The sequence below is a fragment of the Raphanus sativus genome, chromosome 2 (genome assembly GCF_000801105.2).
Source record: "Raphanus sativus cultivar WK10039 chromosome 2, ASM80110v3, whole genome shotgun sequence".
Taxonomy (NCBI): Eukaryota; Viridiplantae; Streptophyta; class Magnoliopsida; order Brassicales; family Brassicaceae; genus Raphanus; species Raphanus sativus.
Genome location: NC_079512.1, coordinates 29,571,458 through 29,590,771, shown reverse-complemented (window position 1 = coordinate 29,590,771; position 19,314 = coordinate 29,571,458). Strand labels below are relative to the sequence as shown.

The 19,314-nt window shown below is 33.3% G+C and overlaps 2 protein-coding genes across 2 annotated transcripts; one reads left to right on the top strand and one right to left on the bottom strand.

Moving 5' to 3' along the window:
- Positions 1-496: 496 nt before the first annotated feature.
- Positions 497-3,629, top strand: LOC108842083 (COBRA-like protein 7). Its single transcript, XM_018614892.2, has 2 exons — positions 497-1,196; positions 1,933-3,629. Exons 1-2 carry the CDS (start codon positions 638-640, stop codon positions 3,357-3,359), a joined length of 1,986 nt encoding a protein of 661 aa, XP_018470394.2. The 5' UTR covers positions 497-637; the 3' UTR covers positions 3,360-3,629.
- Positions 3,630-3,720: 91 nt separating this feature from the next.
- Positions 3,721-7,032, bottom strand: LOC108842084 (two-component response regulator ARR2). Its single transcript, XM_018614894.2, has 6 exons — positions 6,658-7,032; positions 6,107-6,259; positions 5,620-6,018; positions 5,470-5,546; positions 4,301-5,395; positions 3,721-4,209 (listed from the first exon to the last, which is right to left on the bottom strand). The coding sequence occupies exons 1-6, from the start codon at positions 6,821-6,823 to the stop codon at positions 4,141-4,143; spliced, it is 1,959 nt and encodes a 652-aa protein (XP_018470396.1). The 5' UTR covers positions 6,824-7,032; the 3' UTR covers positions 3,721-4,140.
- Between the last annotated feature and the right edge of the window lie 12,282 nt (positions 7,033-19,314).

The following is a 19,314-nucleotide window of genomic DNA, read 5'->3' as shown; positions in this document are numbered from 1 at the left end:
ATATATCATATATATTTTTACTATATATATATTAGATTATCGGTTTGGTTTGGTTTGGTTCGGTTTAAACCCAAACCAAACCAAACCGTTCGGGTTGAGTAAAACATGAACCAATTAGGTTATATAAAAGCACGGTTTGGTTTGATTCGGTTTAACTTCGGTTTGGTTGGTTCGGCGGTTCGGTTTGGGTTTTTTGTCCACCCCTAGTTTTTCCCCTTGAAAAATCAGAGAACTGATGGACAGTCTTTCGTGAGTTGCCCACGTATTCCGTTCTCATTCATACTATACCATCGAAACAGATCTATTAGCAAGGAATGCTCATGATGAGCTTCCATTTTTTATTTATTTTGTCAACAAACTAGTGAACAACACAAATGTATTCGCTTAGATTAAAAAAGAAGAAAAAAGTGGTTTTGGTTTGTATATTTTAAAAATCTCAGGCTCCATAGAAATTTGAAATTCGTTTGCAACACACTTTTCATTACAGCTCATAAAACGCGGTCGCTTTATCATTTATCTGTCACCGTCTATAACCTTCCCTTTATACTCATCTCTCAGTTTCAAAACAATTCGAACTCAAACAGCTTCTTTTCTGCTCTGACTAATAACACTAAGGCATAGATTCATTAGGGTTTCAATGGATTCAGCTCCCACATCCACTCTCCTTCCGTTACTCCTACTCTCTCTTCTCCTCGTCCCCTCCTCGATTCCACTCGCAACCTCCCAACCCGCCGCCGATACCAACCCATCTCCCCCTTCCGATTCCGATCTATGCAACGGCGTCTTCGTCTCCTACACACACACCAAAGGATCCAAGATCCCGCCCAACGACTCCGCGGACCAGCCTTACCGCTTCGAATCCGTGGTCACCGTGCTCAACAACGGCCGCGACGAGCTCAAATCGTGGCGCGTCTTCGTCAAGTTCGCCCACCGCGAGATCCTCGTCTCCGCCTCCAACGCCGTCCTCTCCGACGGCTCCAGCCTGCCGCTGAGCGTGGAGAACGGCACCGTTTTCGCCGGGTATCCCTCGTCGGACTTGAAGTCGGCTATTCAGACGGCGGGTGATGTGACTCAGATGCAAGCGAGCGTGGAGCTCGTCGGGACGCAGTTCGGTGTGGCGCCGCCGGGTGTGCCGCTTCCGAAGAACATCTCTCTTGTTACTGATGGGTGGAAGTGTCCTAAAGCCACCCAGAAAGGTATGAACTTGCTATATTTAGGAGTTACGTTTCACTGATCTTGGTTTTGATTATGTTAAAGATGGATTTAGATTCCGTTAATCAAGGCGAAGTTTATGCAATGCTTAGATTACTAGAGAGAGAGAGAGAGAGAAAGTGAGAGTCAAACTCCAGAAAGAATCGCCGCACTGTTTAGATTCCCATGTGCTTACTCGTGCAAAAAAGTCTTTTAGCTTCCTTCTGTACACCTAACGTTTGAATTAGTCAAATGGGGTAAAGTCTATATTGGATTCTCCTGTGATATATCAAGATTCAAGGGTACCTTGAGTAAGTATATTTCCAAATATTTGATGGAAATGTCTAGACATGGGGGACTTGTTCTGACTTATTATTTTTCACTATTTACTGTTGTATTCTGTTTAGCTTCCTCTTTTACACATAAAGTTTGAATTAGTCAAATGTGGAAAGACTAGATTGAATTCTCTGTGATAGATCAAAGATTCAAGGGTATACCAGAGTAATCATAGGAGCCTTAAGAATTTGAGGTAATAGAGTAACACCTTTGCAAATATGAATCAGTTGATAAAGGAAATGTCTTCGACATTGGACACTTATTCTTTCTAATTGATTCTAGGCATCTATGTGTGCTGTGTTGTTATGCAGTTCTTGAGATGTTGATGTGGTAATTGTTCTTTTTGACTATTGCTTTGTGGTTTACTTGAATTTTCTGTGTGTGTTTCTCTCTCTCTTTCGCCAGGTAAAAATGTGCTGCAAGTATGTTGCATGCCGGATCCAAGTTTTAATAACACAGAGATCATTGATAACGAGTTCCTTCCCCGGCAAAATGGAGATCTCACTATCATGTACGATGTGATCAGATCATATTCATCGAACTACATGGCACAAGTCACAATGGAGAACCATAGCCCGCTTGGCAGGCTAGATAACTGGAAACTGAGCTTTGACTGGATGCGGGACGAGTTTATCGACACCATGACAGGGGCTTACCCGAGTCTTGTTGACTCATCTGACTGTATTGATGGCCCACAGGCCAAGTACTATCAAGCTCTTGACTTCTCCAACGTGTTAAGCTGTGCAAGACGGCCAACCATCATAGATCTCCCCCTTACGAAGTATAATGACTCTACCTTCGGGTTTAAACCATATTGCTGCAGAAACGGGACTATTCTGCCAAAGTCCATGGATCCTAGCAAGTCCATCTCCGCTTTCCAGATGCAGGTGTACAAAATGCCTCCGGATCTTAACATTTCTGCTCTTTCACCTCCTCAGAACTGGCGGATCAGCGGTTCACTTAACCCGGATTACAAGTGTGGCCCTCCTGTTCGAGTGAGCCCAAGCCAGTTCGTCGATCCTAGTGGATTACCATCAAACAAGACAGCTTTTGCGAGCTGGCAAGTGGTCTGCAACATCACTCAACAGAAGAACACGAGTCCTAGGTGCTGTGTATCGTTCTCTGCCTACTTCAACGACTCCATCATCCCGTGCAAGACTTGCGCTTGTGGATGTTCCAGCAGCAGAGCTTCTCGCACTTGTAGCACAACCTCCCCAGCGCTTCTTCTACCCCAGCAAGCTCTTCTGGTCCCTTTTGAGAACCGAACTGAACTCACACTCGCTTGGTCTTATCTAAAACACCGTCCTGTCCCAAACCCAATGCCTTGTGGGGACAACTGTGGAGTGAGCATCAACTGGCATTTGGCTACAGACTACAGAGGAGGATGGACAGCCCGGGTCACAATCTTTAACTGGGGAGAGACAAACTTTCCAGATTGGTTCACAGCTATTCAGATGAAAAATGCCGCCCCAGGTTTCGAGAAAGCCTACTCGTTCAACGCAACTGCACTTGATATTAACGGGGAGAACAACACTATTTTCATGGAAGGTCTACCTGGCTTGAACTATCTTGTAGCGGAAAGAGACGGAGACAATCCGCTAAAGAACCCTCGTGTTCCAGGGAAACAACAGTCTGTTATTTCCTTCACTAAGAAACTGACTCCTGGGATCAATGTCCCTGGCGGAGACGGCTTCCCGAGCAAAGTGTTCTTCAACGGTGAGGAGTGTTCGCTACCATCTTTACTCCCAACGAGCAACAGCAACAAACGGCGACACATCTCTGCTATCCTCTTGGCATTACCGGTTTTGGCACTCTTGATTTTGCGGGTGTAAGTAGTAGCAGCGGAGCCTCCCGTAGTACGTGTTGGTGATACGGTTTCTTGAATGTTTACCAGATAACAAGCCAGTTCCCAAGGGTTCCCCGATGGAGAATCAATCAATTCTTTATCAGCAATCAATATGATGAGTGTTGGAAGAAGCTTTTATATAGGTAATATGAACTGAAGATATGTGTTTACAAGTCTCTTGTTTCTGATTAGTAATCATATGTACACTATTTTTGTTACTCTCTCTGTCATTGATTTGTTCCTTCTTTCCTCCAAATGACCGAACCAACCAGTTCTCTTACTTATAAAAGAAAAAAAAAACAATAGCAAACACAGGTCAACACTTGTGTGTTGGTGGGTGTATTCACTAGTCGGATCAATACCGTATCTTTATTATTATTATGAAGCAACAACGCATAGAAATATATGTACACAAATGTTCCCAACACTCAGAAAAAGAAAGAGAAGCAAAACATTGCTAATTTGTGGTGCATTATAAGATCAAGAACCCTACATGTCTCAAGGCTTTGTGTAAGAAAAAAAATACAAAAACAATCTGAATCCGCAGCAAATTCACATTACTCCTAATAACCAGAAGAAGAAAACAAAGTAAAGGAATTTATTTTGCTTTCCAATTTTTCCTCGCAGATTATATCAACTAAAGATACAGTACATGATGATCCGCTTGGACTATCGCCATTTGTGGAGTTTTCTTGTTACCTTTTGATGAGAAACAAAGAATCTTGGAAGTCTACTCTTAAAGAGTGAGAGTATAGGTGTGGGTGAGGTCATACAGGAATATTATCGATGGAGTATCCGTCAAAGTCGAACTCGTTATCTACCAATGGAAGTCCTTCCTGCATTTCATTCCCAAGAAAATGAAAGTTAAGTGTCAAGCTTCAGTTGAAGATGTTCATAATATGAATACTCTATGTATAGAAATGAAACCTGCTTGAGAAGTGCGCTCATGAGATCTTCTTGGTTATACTGCTCTTGAAACAGTGTTGTTGCTGGAGGACAAGTCACCGTCTCCGCCACTCTCTCTGACTTCACTCTAACCGAACCACCACCGTTCAACTGATTAAGACTCTGGCTTGGCAAATGCTGTTGCTGGTGGTGGTTCTGCACCTGCTCAGCCCTTTTTCTCTGGGTGGAAGACGAACATGAAAAAGCGGCAGATGATGCTGCTGTTGTGTCCTGGTGAGAATTAAAGACCATGCCGATATTCTGCAGATCCCAATCATTGCTGTTATGCTGCGGATAATCATTGAATATGTCGTAGCTCGGGTTACCAAACCCTGCAGTAGTAGTAGTAGCAGTAACACCTTTAGCGTCTGAGCTGTTGACCTCTTCTTGGTAAGAAACTGATATCCCCGGTGCACTTGCCAACGGGAAGCTGTTTCTAGGTAGCTCCGAAGAAAAGTTATTAAAGACCACCGAGTGTGTAGGAGCTGCTGGTAACACTCTACAGCTGCTGCTTGACTCGGTGAGTTCGCTTCTCCTTGGAACACTACTTGACAACATCACTTGTTGTTGCTGCTGTCCGAGTGACTGTAGCATTGATGTCCCTCCTCCTACAGGCATCATCATTCCACTGCTCTGAACATTCTGTCCAGCAACACGACCACCACCAGACATTTGTTGCTGCAATCGCATGTGACCACCACCTGCAAATTGTCTCGGTTCCATTCCCATTGGAACACCGTGAAGCAGGTTCATCTGCTTATTACCACCACCACCACCACTGTTCATCATCATCTGCTGCCCATGTCTTATTTTCGGGCTTTCGAAGCTGAAGATGCCTCTCTGATCTACTGAAATCCCCGGTTTAGCGAGCGAAGAAGGCCGAGCAAGACCAGCTGCTTGAAGCTGCGCGAGGCTCTGAGCTGGGAGCTGACCAGCAGCAGCTAGAGCTTGAAGATCAAACCCATTCAACGTAGAAAGAGGACTGAAACTCGGATCTTGACCTGTCATAAACGAATGGTTCATGTTCCCTTGGTGCTGAGACACTCCTCCAAGCCGTCTTAGATATATCCTATACTTCTGCAAGATATCACAACGGTGTGTTAGCAAGCACACATCAATCTAATACTTTTATTCAGTTACATGTCTTATACCTGGAGGTGACTAGCTACGTTCTCTCTCGTTAGCCCTGGTACATTCATCATCTCCAAGATCTTCTTCGGAACCGCTTCTACATTTGAAACAAAAGATTAGACCACCAAAAAAAAAACACAAAACTCATAAGTTTCTTTTTTGCCACTTACTGTCAACGCCGAGCTGATTCACAGCAGCGACAAACTGTTGATGCAACTCAACAGACCAAACCACGCGTGGTTTCTTCAAACTAGACGTGTCCTCTTTATCATCCCCTTGCTCGTCTACTTCCCCTTCCTTCCTCTTCCTCGAGCTCCTCCAGCTCCCTTCGTTATTAGCCGAAGAAGAGTTGTTATCACCACCATCGTCCCTCTGCTGCTGCCTCTCTCCAGTAGTCTCTTCAACGCTTCCTGAATGCTCAGACACATTCCACTCGTTACGCTTCTTCCTCACCACGTGCTGCCATATGTTCTTGAGCGCCTCGATGCGTACCGGTTTGATGAGGTAGTCCACTGCACCGTGAGTCACTCCTTTCAACACAACGGCCTTTGAATCATCCGCAGACATCACTAAAAACCATAAATGAAAAAAAAAAGATTCATCAGATCTCTCAACAAGTGGAGAGTGTTTATATATGTTAAAAGAAAGTAAACGTACTGATAACAGGTAGATCCATCTCTAGACCGACGTGTTCGAGGAGCTTGAACCCGTCCATGTCAGGCATATGAACATCGCTGATGACAATATCGAAACCGTTCTTGTTCTGTCGTAGCAGAGACAATGCGAGCTCTGCTCTGTTACACTTCGTTACTGTTACAAAAAGAAAAAAAACAGAGTCAAGGGTAAATTAAATACCATCAAAGACAATAAAAACCGAACCAAGAATCAATCAAAATTATTACCAGAACCTCCAAGCTTCTTAAAAATAAAAAATAAACCGTAAATTCAAAATCTTTCACCAGATCACAGATAGATGTAAAACAGAGGACAAGGCTTATGTATATATATATATTCACTCCGAATCTAACAGTGATTAAAACAGTCTTCTAGTCAATTTTTCAAAGATCGTTTTACTATTAATGGCTAAGTCAAACCACCGTATTTAAATCCCATAATTATTTCACAAAATTACCACAAAAAGAAAAAAAGAAAATCGCAAAATTGGACAGAGAAATCATCATCCTGAGAGAAAGAAGAACAAGAGGAACCTCTGTAGAGACAAGTCCTGAGCATCCTCTCCAAGATCATCAGACAAGTTGGGTCATCGTCCACGACGAGAACTCGAAGACCCGCTGGAAACGGGTCGGAGTTCGACGACACACCACCAGCGACTCCCGCCGAATCGGGTCCTCTTCCCTGACCCGGATTTAACATCTCTCTCTCTCTCCTCACGATAAGGAGAATATATGCGCAAAGGAAAGAGTTTTATGCTTGTGGGAAGGGATGAGATGAGATGATGAGATGCGAGAGAGTTGAAGAAAGTATTAAGCTTTTGTTTTTGTCTCTCTGCTTCAAGCTCTCTCGATTTCTCTCTGTTTCAGATTTTTTTATTTTTATTTTTATTTATTTGGTTCCTGCTAATAATTTTTTTTTAGATTTAAATCTGAAATATATATGGAGATGTTTATACAAATTTATATAGTTATGTCTCTGAAAATATGTGTATTTCTATATTATTTTATACGTGGGGTAGAGATGACCTTTAATTTGTACTTTTCTCCAGATATAGACTATGTACTTTATCAACTTTGCTTTTCAATCCTTTCTTCCAATTGTGTTATCTAATAATTTACTAACATATTTCCTTGAAAATTTGACACAACTGTTTTGATAAAAAAAAAGCATGCTACTCATTCAAAATTATTTTGCCAACATCAACTATCTAATCTCCTAGAAACTATTTAAAATTTGATTTTTCATGTGTAATCACCACATTAATTTTGAAAGAAAAATGATAACATCGCTTGGAATTAATTACAATAATTCATATAACATCACTAATATAAAAATATATAATAGTTGAAAATGTAATAAAATTTTATAATTTTTGAAGTATTATTTTTTATTCTTTTATAATTATATATTTTACTTAAAGAATTTTCAAAATTTTATGCAGTTAAAAAAATATTGAATCCCAATATCGTTAGTTTCTTTTTTAATATCTACAAATTTTAGAAATATTATTAAGTTTTACGTTTTGATAATTATGTACCTAACAAAATTTTCTCTTAATTTATAGAATTTTATTTAATATATTTTAACCAGAAAAAACAGATAAAAACTTTCAAATATTATGAAAGTATATGCATATATATTATTAAATATAATTTTTTTAAAAAAATATTGATTTAATCTTAATTTATATATATATTATTAATTTAAAATTAAATACTGTAAAAATAATAAAATCTAAAAACTATCAAATCTTAATTTTTATTTTAAATATAATTTAAATTTTAAATCTTTTATTTCTGCATTTGGTGAAGGAAAACACCTAGAACAAACTTATTTTTTTTTGAATTGATAGTATAAACTTAAATTGGTTTAAAGATCCACATGAGAACATATGTATTTTTTATTGAAGATTTTTTGTGTATTCTATGTTTATTTATCCATATAAATATCTATTGCAGATAAGATAAATAGTGGAAATTATAGATTTTGACTCATTCAAATTCGTTTAGATAAATAGTGGAAATATGTCACTTTGTTAGTGTAGAAAACATCAAAAACTAAAATATATTAATATAACCATAATTTTGATATTATTTAATTATAAAATTAAATTGTAATCTTTTATTGACATAAAATCAATTTCTTAGAAGATAATTTTTTTCCATATTTCCTTTTAGACTAATTTTATAGTTTATTTAATTTAATTTATGAAAGGCTATTAGAAAAATCTTGTATACATTTTCCTACATCCCACTACAAAAACCAAAGAAATTATTTATCCATTATTGAAATAAATATTCCTTTAATTTATATGGAGTTTTACTGTCACGAGATATATATTTTCGTCATTTGATCTTACATACTTATTCTAAAATATCTAAACGGATGTAATTCTATTTATTTTATGAAATAAAAAAGTGAAATGATTTAAATTATGAATTTTACATAATTTTTTTTCTTACAATTTTCCATGATTTAAATGTAATGCTTATTTCATCAACTCACCAGTAAATGGATGTAATTCTTTTTTTCTTTATTTTACGAATTCCATTATAAATTTACTATTCACAGCTGAATATATATTACTATGATTCAGGTATTTGGATGGACAAGAATATATAACATTAACCTTTTCAGAGTTGATGGTTTAGCCATACAATAAAACTCAAACTAGTTAAATAATTGAGTAGTTAGGCGATTCATGAGCAAAATCATCAAGACCACCTCACCCTAACTCATCAATATGCTGCTAAATAGATTTAATAGATTCATCTAAAAAGAAAATGTCGAAATTTTACATCTAAAATTTGGTATCAAATACTCGGATCAGGTAGTATATACAACAACAACTGAGAAAGACATATTGATTTGAGTTATGTAGATCTTTTATCATTTTATTTTAAAATTCAGAAAATCTTGTTTTTGAAAATGATTTTTCAAAAAAATTGATTACGTTCCATTAAAAATTCACAAATTTAAAAGATAACTCGAATCAAGTAATACAATGATTCAAAATGTTTTTACAATACAAAAACCAAAATCCTCGAGATATATGTTGTTTTTGAAAATGAGTTCTTGTTCTTATGTTCAAATAGTTATTTATGGTTTGAATTGACAAGTAAATTTAATTTACTGTAGAAACACTTTTATTGTTCGACTAAATGTTTCTACATCATAAAGTTTGGGTTTAAAATTTTTAAATTATAAAAAAAATAAACAGAATATTGAATTTTTTTTACATGAGATCTTTATTATGGTACACAAAATACTGCCGGACTTAAATCCTATATGATGGTTTCAAGTGATTTAGTCATACATATTTTTTATGAAATATTTAGAATTGTTAGCGATAAAAATATTTATGTAGTGTTTTTGGTAATGTTTAATAAATAATTAAACAATATTTTAAATTAAAACATAACATATTTACATTTTTGTAAACTAGAAAAAGTTTGGGATAATTTCTTAATTTCTTCTAGGTTCGAGATCAACCGACGCTAAATATCATATAAAACATCCATTCTAACATGAAATTGGAGCAGAGGCACAATAAAACTAACTCCTAACATTAAACTATTGACCCAACGCGCCATTAGTAAACATATTTCTATATAATAGGTTAACATGTTTAACAAAAAAATGACAAAAACAAAAGTATGAGAGTCCCTGTCAAGGTCTCTAGGGCTAAATCCACTACTGAGAGCATCTACAAAAAGAATTATATAATTTCAAATACATAATTTTTTGTTTTTCAAAAGAAACTTCAGAACATTAAATTTAGAGTTTTGAGGAGTGAAAATTTCATATTTGAAATTTCACTTCTCAAAACTTCAAATTTGAAATTTCATTTTTTTATTTGTATTTTGATTTTTACAATTAATTACATATCATATTTATGATTTTTAAGTATTTTTGTTTATTGTTTTAATCTTTAATTTTTTATATCTCATTATTTATTTCAGATTTGTTTTTATAAATTCAAGTTTTACACGTAGAATTAAATTAAAAATTAAAATAAAATTTATATTATTTTAAAACTAGAATTAAACAAAAAAATATTATAAAAGAAACTTATTAAAAAAATTAAAGTTATATGAAGACAAAAATTATTACACACATTTAAATATTACAAAAACACTAATGGTCTAGTAAATTTGCTCTGGAACCTCCAAAATCTCTAAAATATTGTCCAAGTAAATTTGTATAACCGAAAATGAAGCATTACGGGAATAATTTTAGGAAATAATATGATATTTTCTTGTATTTTAATATTTAATTATTTATCTCTATTTATAATTTTATATTGTAGTGTAAGATTTTATTTATTAATATTGTTATAATATGTTTTATATATGTTATAGTTCTTTATAAAAGTTTTATGAATCTACATTAATTATGACAAATATAAAGATTATAGAATAAATTATAAATAATTTTGAAGTTAAGTTTGAACTTTTAATTTCGGAGAAAAACACCTTGACACTAAAAATATTAAATTTTGCAAATTTTACAATAGATATTTTTTTGAAGATTCTCTAATACAAAATACAACAATCTGAACATAATTAAATGTTTGTCAGAAATACAAAAATCTGAATGTAATAAAAACTAGATTTTGATCCGCGCTTTGGAAGCGCGGAATATTTTACGATAAAAAATTTCACTAATAACTTAACATATATTTTGGTAATTTTTAAAGAGTGTGTATTTAAAATATTTTTGCATTTAAATCAATGTTTTTAAATTCAACCCGATTGTGATTATATCCGTTAATCCGGAGATCTAACAATTCAATTTTGGTTTTTTAAAATATTCATATTAAAAAAATCACTAAACCTCGAGACTAACCGATTGAACTGATGGATGACTGATGGATGACCGATATGTAATCTTATAATCCAAATTTTAAAGTTTATTATTTTGCAATTTATGAAATTATGACGTTTCTACAAAATTTTAAAGAGAAAATGATAGATATAAAATAACTAAGATTAATTACTGTATTGTCTGGAAACATTGATAGTAGTATAAAAATATATTGTTTGGAAACATTGATAATAATATAAAAAAATAAGTATATTGTTTGGAAACATGGATAGTAGTATAAAGAAAGTAACATTAGTGATTTAATGTAGGTTTAACTATAAAATATAAAGGTGTATTTAATTTAAAAACTTACAAAATAAATGTTAAGTCCAACAGAATGTTTCTGTTTTAATAAGATAGATGTTTGTCAGAAATTAACCCTGCAGCCAAATTTAGTAGATAAAAATGAATCAAATTAATGTTTTGTATTGGGTTGACTTGTAACCTATGCAGAATAAACTTTCTTGACCAGCATTCCCCCCTCAATGTGGTAAGATTTATAAATGTGATCATCTTTTCTCCAAAAATATAATACATTATGTTGGGTTTGCTTGGAGAAAAGATGATCCAAATATTTTCTCATAAAACCAAAAACGAAAATCCATAAACATTTACAGTTTACTTGTGAAAAATGATTTTAGATCATTTTTAAGTCTTGTGTTTTCTTTTTCATTGTAACTAATATTTACAATACGCTGCATCAAGGATATTTAACTGTAACTAGATTATTTGTAGTATAGAGATATGATATACCTTCATCTTTTATAGTTTGTTCTTTAACAAGAAGAGACAATACACGTTCAAATTCTTTGTGGTAGTTTCAAAAAAAAAAATTGTAGTATATTTTGTGACAACATAAAACATTCTGTTGTGGAAAATACATAACACATATGATAAAGTTATTAAGTTTCCTTGTCCAAAATTGATCTATGTCGTTCATCATGACAGTTTTATTTCAAATGATAATAGACCAGTTTATTTTCCGAGTAAAATAGAACAGTTTAATTGAAGTTTTCGTAGCCAAGTGGTAATTGAGCTCTGCTTTCGGACTCTGGCGTTAGGAGTTTGATCTCTCCTTACCCCAGTTTGAGGATTTTGGTCCAAAGTGATCAAAAGTTGACAAAAAAAAATAAAAAAAAAATGAAGTTTTCAATTTTGAAGAAAAGCTTGATGCTCATGTCCCCTCCCTATATAGCTTAAACATGGGTTGTTTTGGTAAGATCAAAACACGTTGGGCTGATGTAAATGTTGTTTCAAACTTTGGGGTACGGAACCTATAATAATTGAGATAAAGTGGGTCCAGAGACCCTTGATGCGTGGATCCAGCTCATATATGAAAACATAAATAATTCATTTTATAAATCCAACCTTAACAAATTATATTACTATTATTGTTCCATTTCCACTTTTAATATAAAGCCATGCCGTCTATCTTATGAGTCTGACCTACATCTACATGTATTAAATTAAAGGGTTAAACAAAACTGATTAATACAACAACGCACATTCAAGCATATGATTAAGGCAACGCATTTTCTCACACTACAATACTACATGTATAGAACCACGTATATGTTCCGCTCTTTAAATTAGTCGTCAACATAATAATATTAAAATGCGTTTTAACCAAAAAGCTAGTCGTATCACAACATTTAAGATTAGCATAAGAAGAGATGGAAAACCCTTTTTTGTGTAAATGCAGAGGCATACCCAAACTTTTGTCGTTACATAAAACACTATCTTATCGTGTACAACCAAAAATATGTAATAAAATTATACATAATTCAATTGACATGTTCTCATGATTATACAACTAGCGAGCAAAGACAACTAAAATGCATACCTAAATACTTTTTTTTTGACATACATATCTAAATACTTGCTCAAACGGAAAACATAGTAAAAGGAAAACATAGTAAAAGGGTGAAAATATTTACAGTAGTGTGTTGTCTTATGGTCAATGAATGAAAAAGTTAATTCATCTTCATTCCTTAGATTTTAACATCATTTATAAAGAATATTTATTTTTAATGTTTCTTCTCATTCCTTTTAATTTTTTAAAAATATATAATAAAATTATTCTTTATTAAATCTGAGAATGAACAATAAGAAATAACTATTTCTTTTATTGTTATTATTATTATTATTTTTGTTTATTTTTTCGATGTTCCTATTATTTTTTTGTAGTTATCGGTTAAAATTTTAATTCTTCTGGAATCATTTATCGTAAAATACGTCATAATGGTCAACCAAAGAGTACAAATTAAGGTTTATAAAGATAGTTAAACACTCACTCTGTTTTATATTACATACTATTTTACCTTAGTGCACATATACTAAGAACTCTGCTCTTTATCAAACTTATTATTAAAATATAATTTAAAATTAATTAGTTTAATCTAAAACATTATCTATATTATATATTATAATAAAAAAAATCTAAAACATTATCTATATTAAAAAGGATGGACTATTATTTTTACATTTTCCATCTATATATTACCCCGTTTTTAATTAAGTATTAGTCTTACACTATTGCACATATAAATTTACCATAGGATAAGGCCGTATATACATATGCTGTAGCAAAAAAAATATAATGTTAAACACAGAAATATGAATAATTTGCAAACTATATTAGTTGATGACAGAAAGAAAATAAAATACCTCTGAATAAATATTCAAAAGTTCTATCCAAATAAAAAGTGAGTGAAACAAAATGTTAACTGAAGTTGAACTCAAAATGGTTATTTCAATGATTTGTAAATATTTAAATGATATAAATACTTTGATGAAAATCAGAATAATGCATATAGAATTGTTGTTTATTTTATTTTATTATCATGTTTTTATATCTCAATTTTTTAAATTTCCATTTACGCTATTTAATTATATATATTGCCATTTATTTTGGCTGATTAAATTATTTCAAATAAAATATTTTATTTTTGAAATAAATCTCAATTTCTTTTGGAATTATCAATTGGCTTGATTTTATATTTTCAAAATAACTTAAAGTGCCCAAACTGAAACCTAGATTAGTCTAGAGTAGGCCTATTTACTAATTACTAGTGTCACATAAACATGATTGTTATGCGTGAAATTTAGATATCCATATTATATGTAGATACATGGATGAATAATTTGAGGATAAATTTCAAATTCGAAACGATTAGTACCTTTTTGATTTTTTAGTTTTGACTATGTTGTTTAATCTCAAGGCCGGTTTTGTATACAACCGTATAAAAAATTGTTTTGACCTCCAAATTTAAAAGAGTTACTATACATAAGTTTTATGGTCTAAAATTATTAAACAATTTGTTTTAAGAATGATCTAAAATACGTGAAGACTCGATGATAAATTTTGCCTCATGTCCGCTTTAGTAATAGATTGGATTTTACACCTACCAATATTATTGGAGATTGTGCGAAACCACAGTCGTAATGTTCAAAAGAAATATATTACTGGCGATCGGACTCTCTGATGGTTCTCATAGACATAATTTGGATTGAAATTCGATGTCACCATTTTCGTCTAGTGTACGACCGGCAAGGACAACGTTTGAACCATTAATTTACATTTAAAAAAGATAGCTTGAAGTAAATATAATTAATAACTGAATATTATGTTATATTAGCTTGAATTACTTAATCAAATGAAACTAATTGAAAGTTCACAAATTATTGTTTTGTTCGATCGAACCAAATTCTTAGTGGTCAAATGTTATCGAACATCATCCGATTTTCTTTAGAACTTTTCTAGTTAAGCATATGATAACAAAAAGAAAAAGGAAACAAAACAAAAATGAGTTCACAATTTCACTGCCACTTGCATGGCCCAAACTTATTCTCACAAAATAATAAACCTAAGAGACACATATCACATTCGTGTAACGTGGGTGTCCAATAGTATTGGGAAAAGTGGCACAACGCACTTTGGTAAGTGATGTTGGTGGATCTCCTATGTTTGCTTTCCAATCCACTACAGCATTCATGAACCCTATTCTTTAACCACAAATGTTACGTAAAATATTGGTTACATTTTTATACGAATTATCCATACATGTTGGAATACAACCTGGTAGTAACAAATGATAAGAATACGACGAACAGTGTTCAGTAATGAAATCTTGTAAGCATGTATGACAAATGTTCACATATAAAGCTTTTTAAAAACACTTATAAGTTAATGGGAAAGTTAATAAGAAGACCAACTAGGGCTGGGCAAAAAATCCGAACCCGAAAAACCGAACCGAAATCGATCCGAAAAATTAGCACCGAACCCGAACCAAAATTGATTAAATATCCGAACGGGTTCAAAATTTTGATATTTAAAAAATCAAAACCGAACCCGATCCGAACCAAAGTATTTCGGGTACCCGAATGTATCCGAAATAGAGTTATATACTTAAATATATAAATTATTTTTGATATAATGTATATTAAAAACATTCAAAATATATAAGATACCTTTAAGTTTTCTAAAATACTCGAAAAATATATGAAAATACTAAAAAGTAAATGTTTAAAATAGCTAAAGTATACTAAAAATACCAAAAATAGTTAAATATATATTGATTCTCTATCCAAATATTCAAAGAAAACCAATATATATGTTAAATTTAGGTATTTTGACATATGTTTTATTAAAATTTATATGTAATATATTATTTTTCTTATAGATTTTGAAAATTTAAAGTATATAATGAATTTTAAAATTTTAAAAATAATTTGAATGGATTATCCGAACCCGAACCGAACCCGCAAAGATCCGAATCGAACCCGAACCGACATTTATAAATACCCGAATGGGGCTGAAATCTTTGACCCCGAAAACCCGAAACCCGAGTAGACTGAACCGAAACCCGAGTAGACTGAACCGAAACCCGAATGGATACCCGAACGTCCATCCCTAAGACCAACTATTAATGCTTATCACTTTGAGTCATACCTTATGATCACTTCTTTTTTCACTTTCAATTCCTCTCGGGATATTGTATATTTATACAATCCGTGCAATAAACCACATACAAAGTTATAAAAATTTATTTTATAACAACATATATTCTTAACAATTCGCATTAAAACCTGCCATATAGAAGTTTTAAAATTTTACCCGATAACAGAGTTACAAAGGCATGAATTTAGCAATTTACTGGTATTGCCATTCCGAACGCAGCATATAGATAACGTTTAACAGAATTCAGCAACGAACAAGTCGACGATATACATTGGCCTCTTGGACGAACTCTATTGAAGTAAGTCACACCGTTTTGATCAGCTGAAAATATTTTGAGAATTGCAGTAGATGGCTCACCTTCCCTAGTGTTTCCAGCAGCTAGTCAAGATTTAAACTGGTTTTTTGTGTAAAACGCATTTACCTTAGCTATGTTGGAACTTGGAAGACGATTTTTTTTTTTCAAAAAAAGGAACTTGGAAGACGCTCTCGCAACAAAAGTGACATCAATCACAAAGAAACATGTTTACTCCAAAGCAATTTTGTCACATCGCATCCGTTGAATACGATATCGACCTCTTAATGTCTTACGTCTAAGTAAACATGATATATTACTTAGGAACCAGGTCTCGAGACTTCATTTCTCTAAATCAAAAGAGACGCAAAACTTAAAGATATACAGATCAAGCAAGTAATCTTAAGAACGCTAGAGGTAAACTAGATATCCATATCTTAAAAATCCATCCAAAATAATATCAAATAATTTAGAGCATTTCTAACTCATTTACAGTACTATTTTTTTTAAAAAAAATTCATCTCTATTTTTCATCTAAATAGAGATTGCTCTCATATATATAGGAGAAAATAGTATTTTCTGTATACTGATTAGAAATGATAATAATATATTGAATTTAATTATATTTCACTTTTATACTTTAAAAAAAAAATATTACCATTCATCTTGGTGACTGGTAAAAGGTTTTTGATGCAATTAATTTTGTTTATGCTATCAAGGTTGTTAAAATATAACTCAAAGGTTAGTGACAACAAAATTAATACTCCATCCGTTTCATATTACTTGTCGTTCTAAGTTTTTACACACAGATTAAGAAAACATTTAATTTTATATATTTCCAAAATAAAAATACTATTACCAATACACATCAACCAATATAAAAATAGAATAGAGAATATTTTCAATAAATTTTACACTGAAAACTGAAAAGGACACTTATTTTGAAACAAAAATTTTGCTCTCAAATAATTTGAAACGGAGGGAGTAGTTGTTGTAGTGTCAACGTGTCAAAAGTCGGTGGATCAGAATGATCAGAACATTATTATATGAAAATTGAGTGACACATGTGAATCCAGCCACCTCTTTAGCCAATGGAACACTATCTTTGACCCAACCTTTCTATTGAGAGTGACGTTATTTGCATTATAGATCCCGATTACTTAATACGTCAGATAATAGGGCTAGAAAATATCCATATGATTCAGTTCGTTGTTTTCTGTTTCTATTAGAACAAAAAAATCAGGATATCCATAATTCTAAAATACTTATATATAATAGCTATAATAAACAAATAAAATCATAAATATTAGTATTTTTAGAGATATCTATTATATATAATTTATATAAATATTATATTTTATATAAGTTTTACAATATATTTATTTATATGATTTATTTTACTAGTTATTAAAATTTCAAAAAGTAAATAATATTTTATGTTTGTAATAAAATATTTTATTTTACTTTTTATCTTTATTTAATTTTATGGACCGAATCAGATATCTATAAAAAAATTATTGTTTTAGGATATCTGAGACATAAAATTTATATCCGGATTTATTCAGACAAAATGGATCAAACCATAAATACTTTCAAAAATCTAGATATATGATTTGTGCCTAACCTTGTCTGATTTGGAGAAATTAGTTACAATCAATGGTTCTATGCATGACTAATCCAAATGTTACAGACCATGGACTTAACTTATGGTACCCTCTAAAAGACGTGATACTTATTTGCCGCTTGTCATATCTCGTACAAATACTTCTCAAACAGTTTCATGTGTTCAGTTTGGAGAGCAATGACCAAGGATAAGCTGCTATCATTTGTGGGACTTGGTAACACAAACGACAAACCCTCGAATGCAATTACACTAGGTCCCATAAATATGGGACGTCCCAACCAAAGTCTGCATCGTAAATAGGTACAGCTTGTGATTCCCAAATTTGGACAATTGTAGGTATGTGCACCACGGACTAGGACTGACAGATCAGGTTGCATCTCCAGGTAGTCAAGAGCGGACCTCAGATACTCATCGTCCATGCGAGCCAAAACATCATGAATCAGTCCAGCAACATACCATGTTGGGGCTTTGACAGAAGATCCCCTGCAGCGGCCATTGGTGTGGCAGTAAATATAACGTTGCCAAAGTAACCAGGGGGAAGCTGCGGGCCTTCGTGACAGATCTCCACACATGACATGCCAACGTCTCGTACGAGGTGTAGGCGTGTAGCTTACTGCGTTGACATCTTCCTTGCCTTTAGCCTTGAGAAGGTTGGTATTCAACATGATTGCAATCCACTTCAGGTCTACTTTCTACTCCAGTATCCCTTACATCACCACACTTCTTTCTAGATAATATTTTCTGAGCAGTGGTAATGTTATCTTCTTCTTCATTCCATAACGCTCTCGTTGTCATCCTCACTAGATCGCTTGCGTGTCTTCTTTGTCTAGTGCTCAGTTTTCTTCAGTCCATCTCCTAACATTTGAAATACTTTGGCTCAATGGCAGTACCGTAGATACACCATCATCATGATCACCTTTGTTGCTTGTATTGAATGTTTTAGTTGTTTCTTTCCACATTTAGGAAACTCATTTCATCCACCAGTATCGGTCTCCCGCAGCAGTAACAGAAGCTTTGGTCAGCGAGAAGGAATGTTTGCTTTGAACCATCAAGAGGTCTATTGTTATCCTCCCAAGCTTCCGTTCCAAGGTGGGTTTCTGTTCCTTGACGGTTTAGCTTAGAGACACAAATGAAAATCATCAAAAAGAAACAGTCCCACGTTCTCAAAACTCTGTTTGAGACCACTTGTTGACATTTGAACAACACAGCTCTAGTACCCTGTTGAACTTTTCTTTTAGCTTGACCTCACTCTCTCACGGCCAGCCCCTCACGTTCTCTTGTTCACACTTGATGAGCCTCTGTCACTATTACTCTGTTTTGTTTCATACAACACTCTCTCTTTTTTCACTTGTGTTTCATTCTACACAAGCTTATTAGCTTTCTCTCTCTTTACTCTCTCACGTTTGTTTTCTTTGTTTTCTTGTAGAGATCGAAGAGAGAACACTTTT

Coding starts and splice junctions, on each gene's coding strand:
- LOC108842083 (XM_018614892.2), top strand. CDS start 638: ATGGATTCAGCTCCCACATCCACTCTCCTTCCGTTACTCCTACTCTCT. Junction 1,197..1,932: donor TCCTAAAGCCACCCAGAAAG/GTATGAACTTGC, acceptor CTCTTTCGCCAG/GTAAAAATGTGCTGCAAGTA.
- LOC108842084 (XM_018614894.2), bottom strand. CDS start 6,823: ATGTTAAATCCGGGTCAGGGAAGAGGACCCGATTCGGCGGGAGTCGCT. Junction 6,260..6,657: donor CAGGACTTGTCTCTACAGAG/GTTCCTCTTGTT, acceptor TTTTTGTAACAG/TAACGAAGTGTAACAGAGCA. Junction 6,019..6,106: donor GATGGATCTACCTGTTATCA/GTACGTTTACTT, acceptor TATGGTTTTTAG/TGATGTCTGCGGATGATTCA.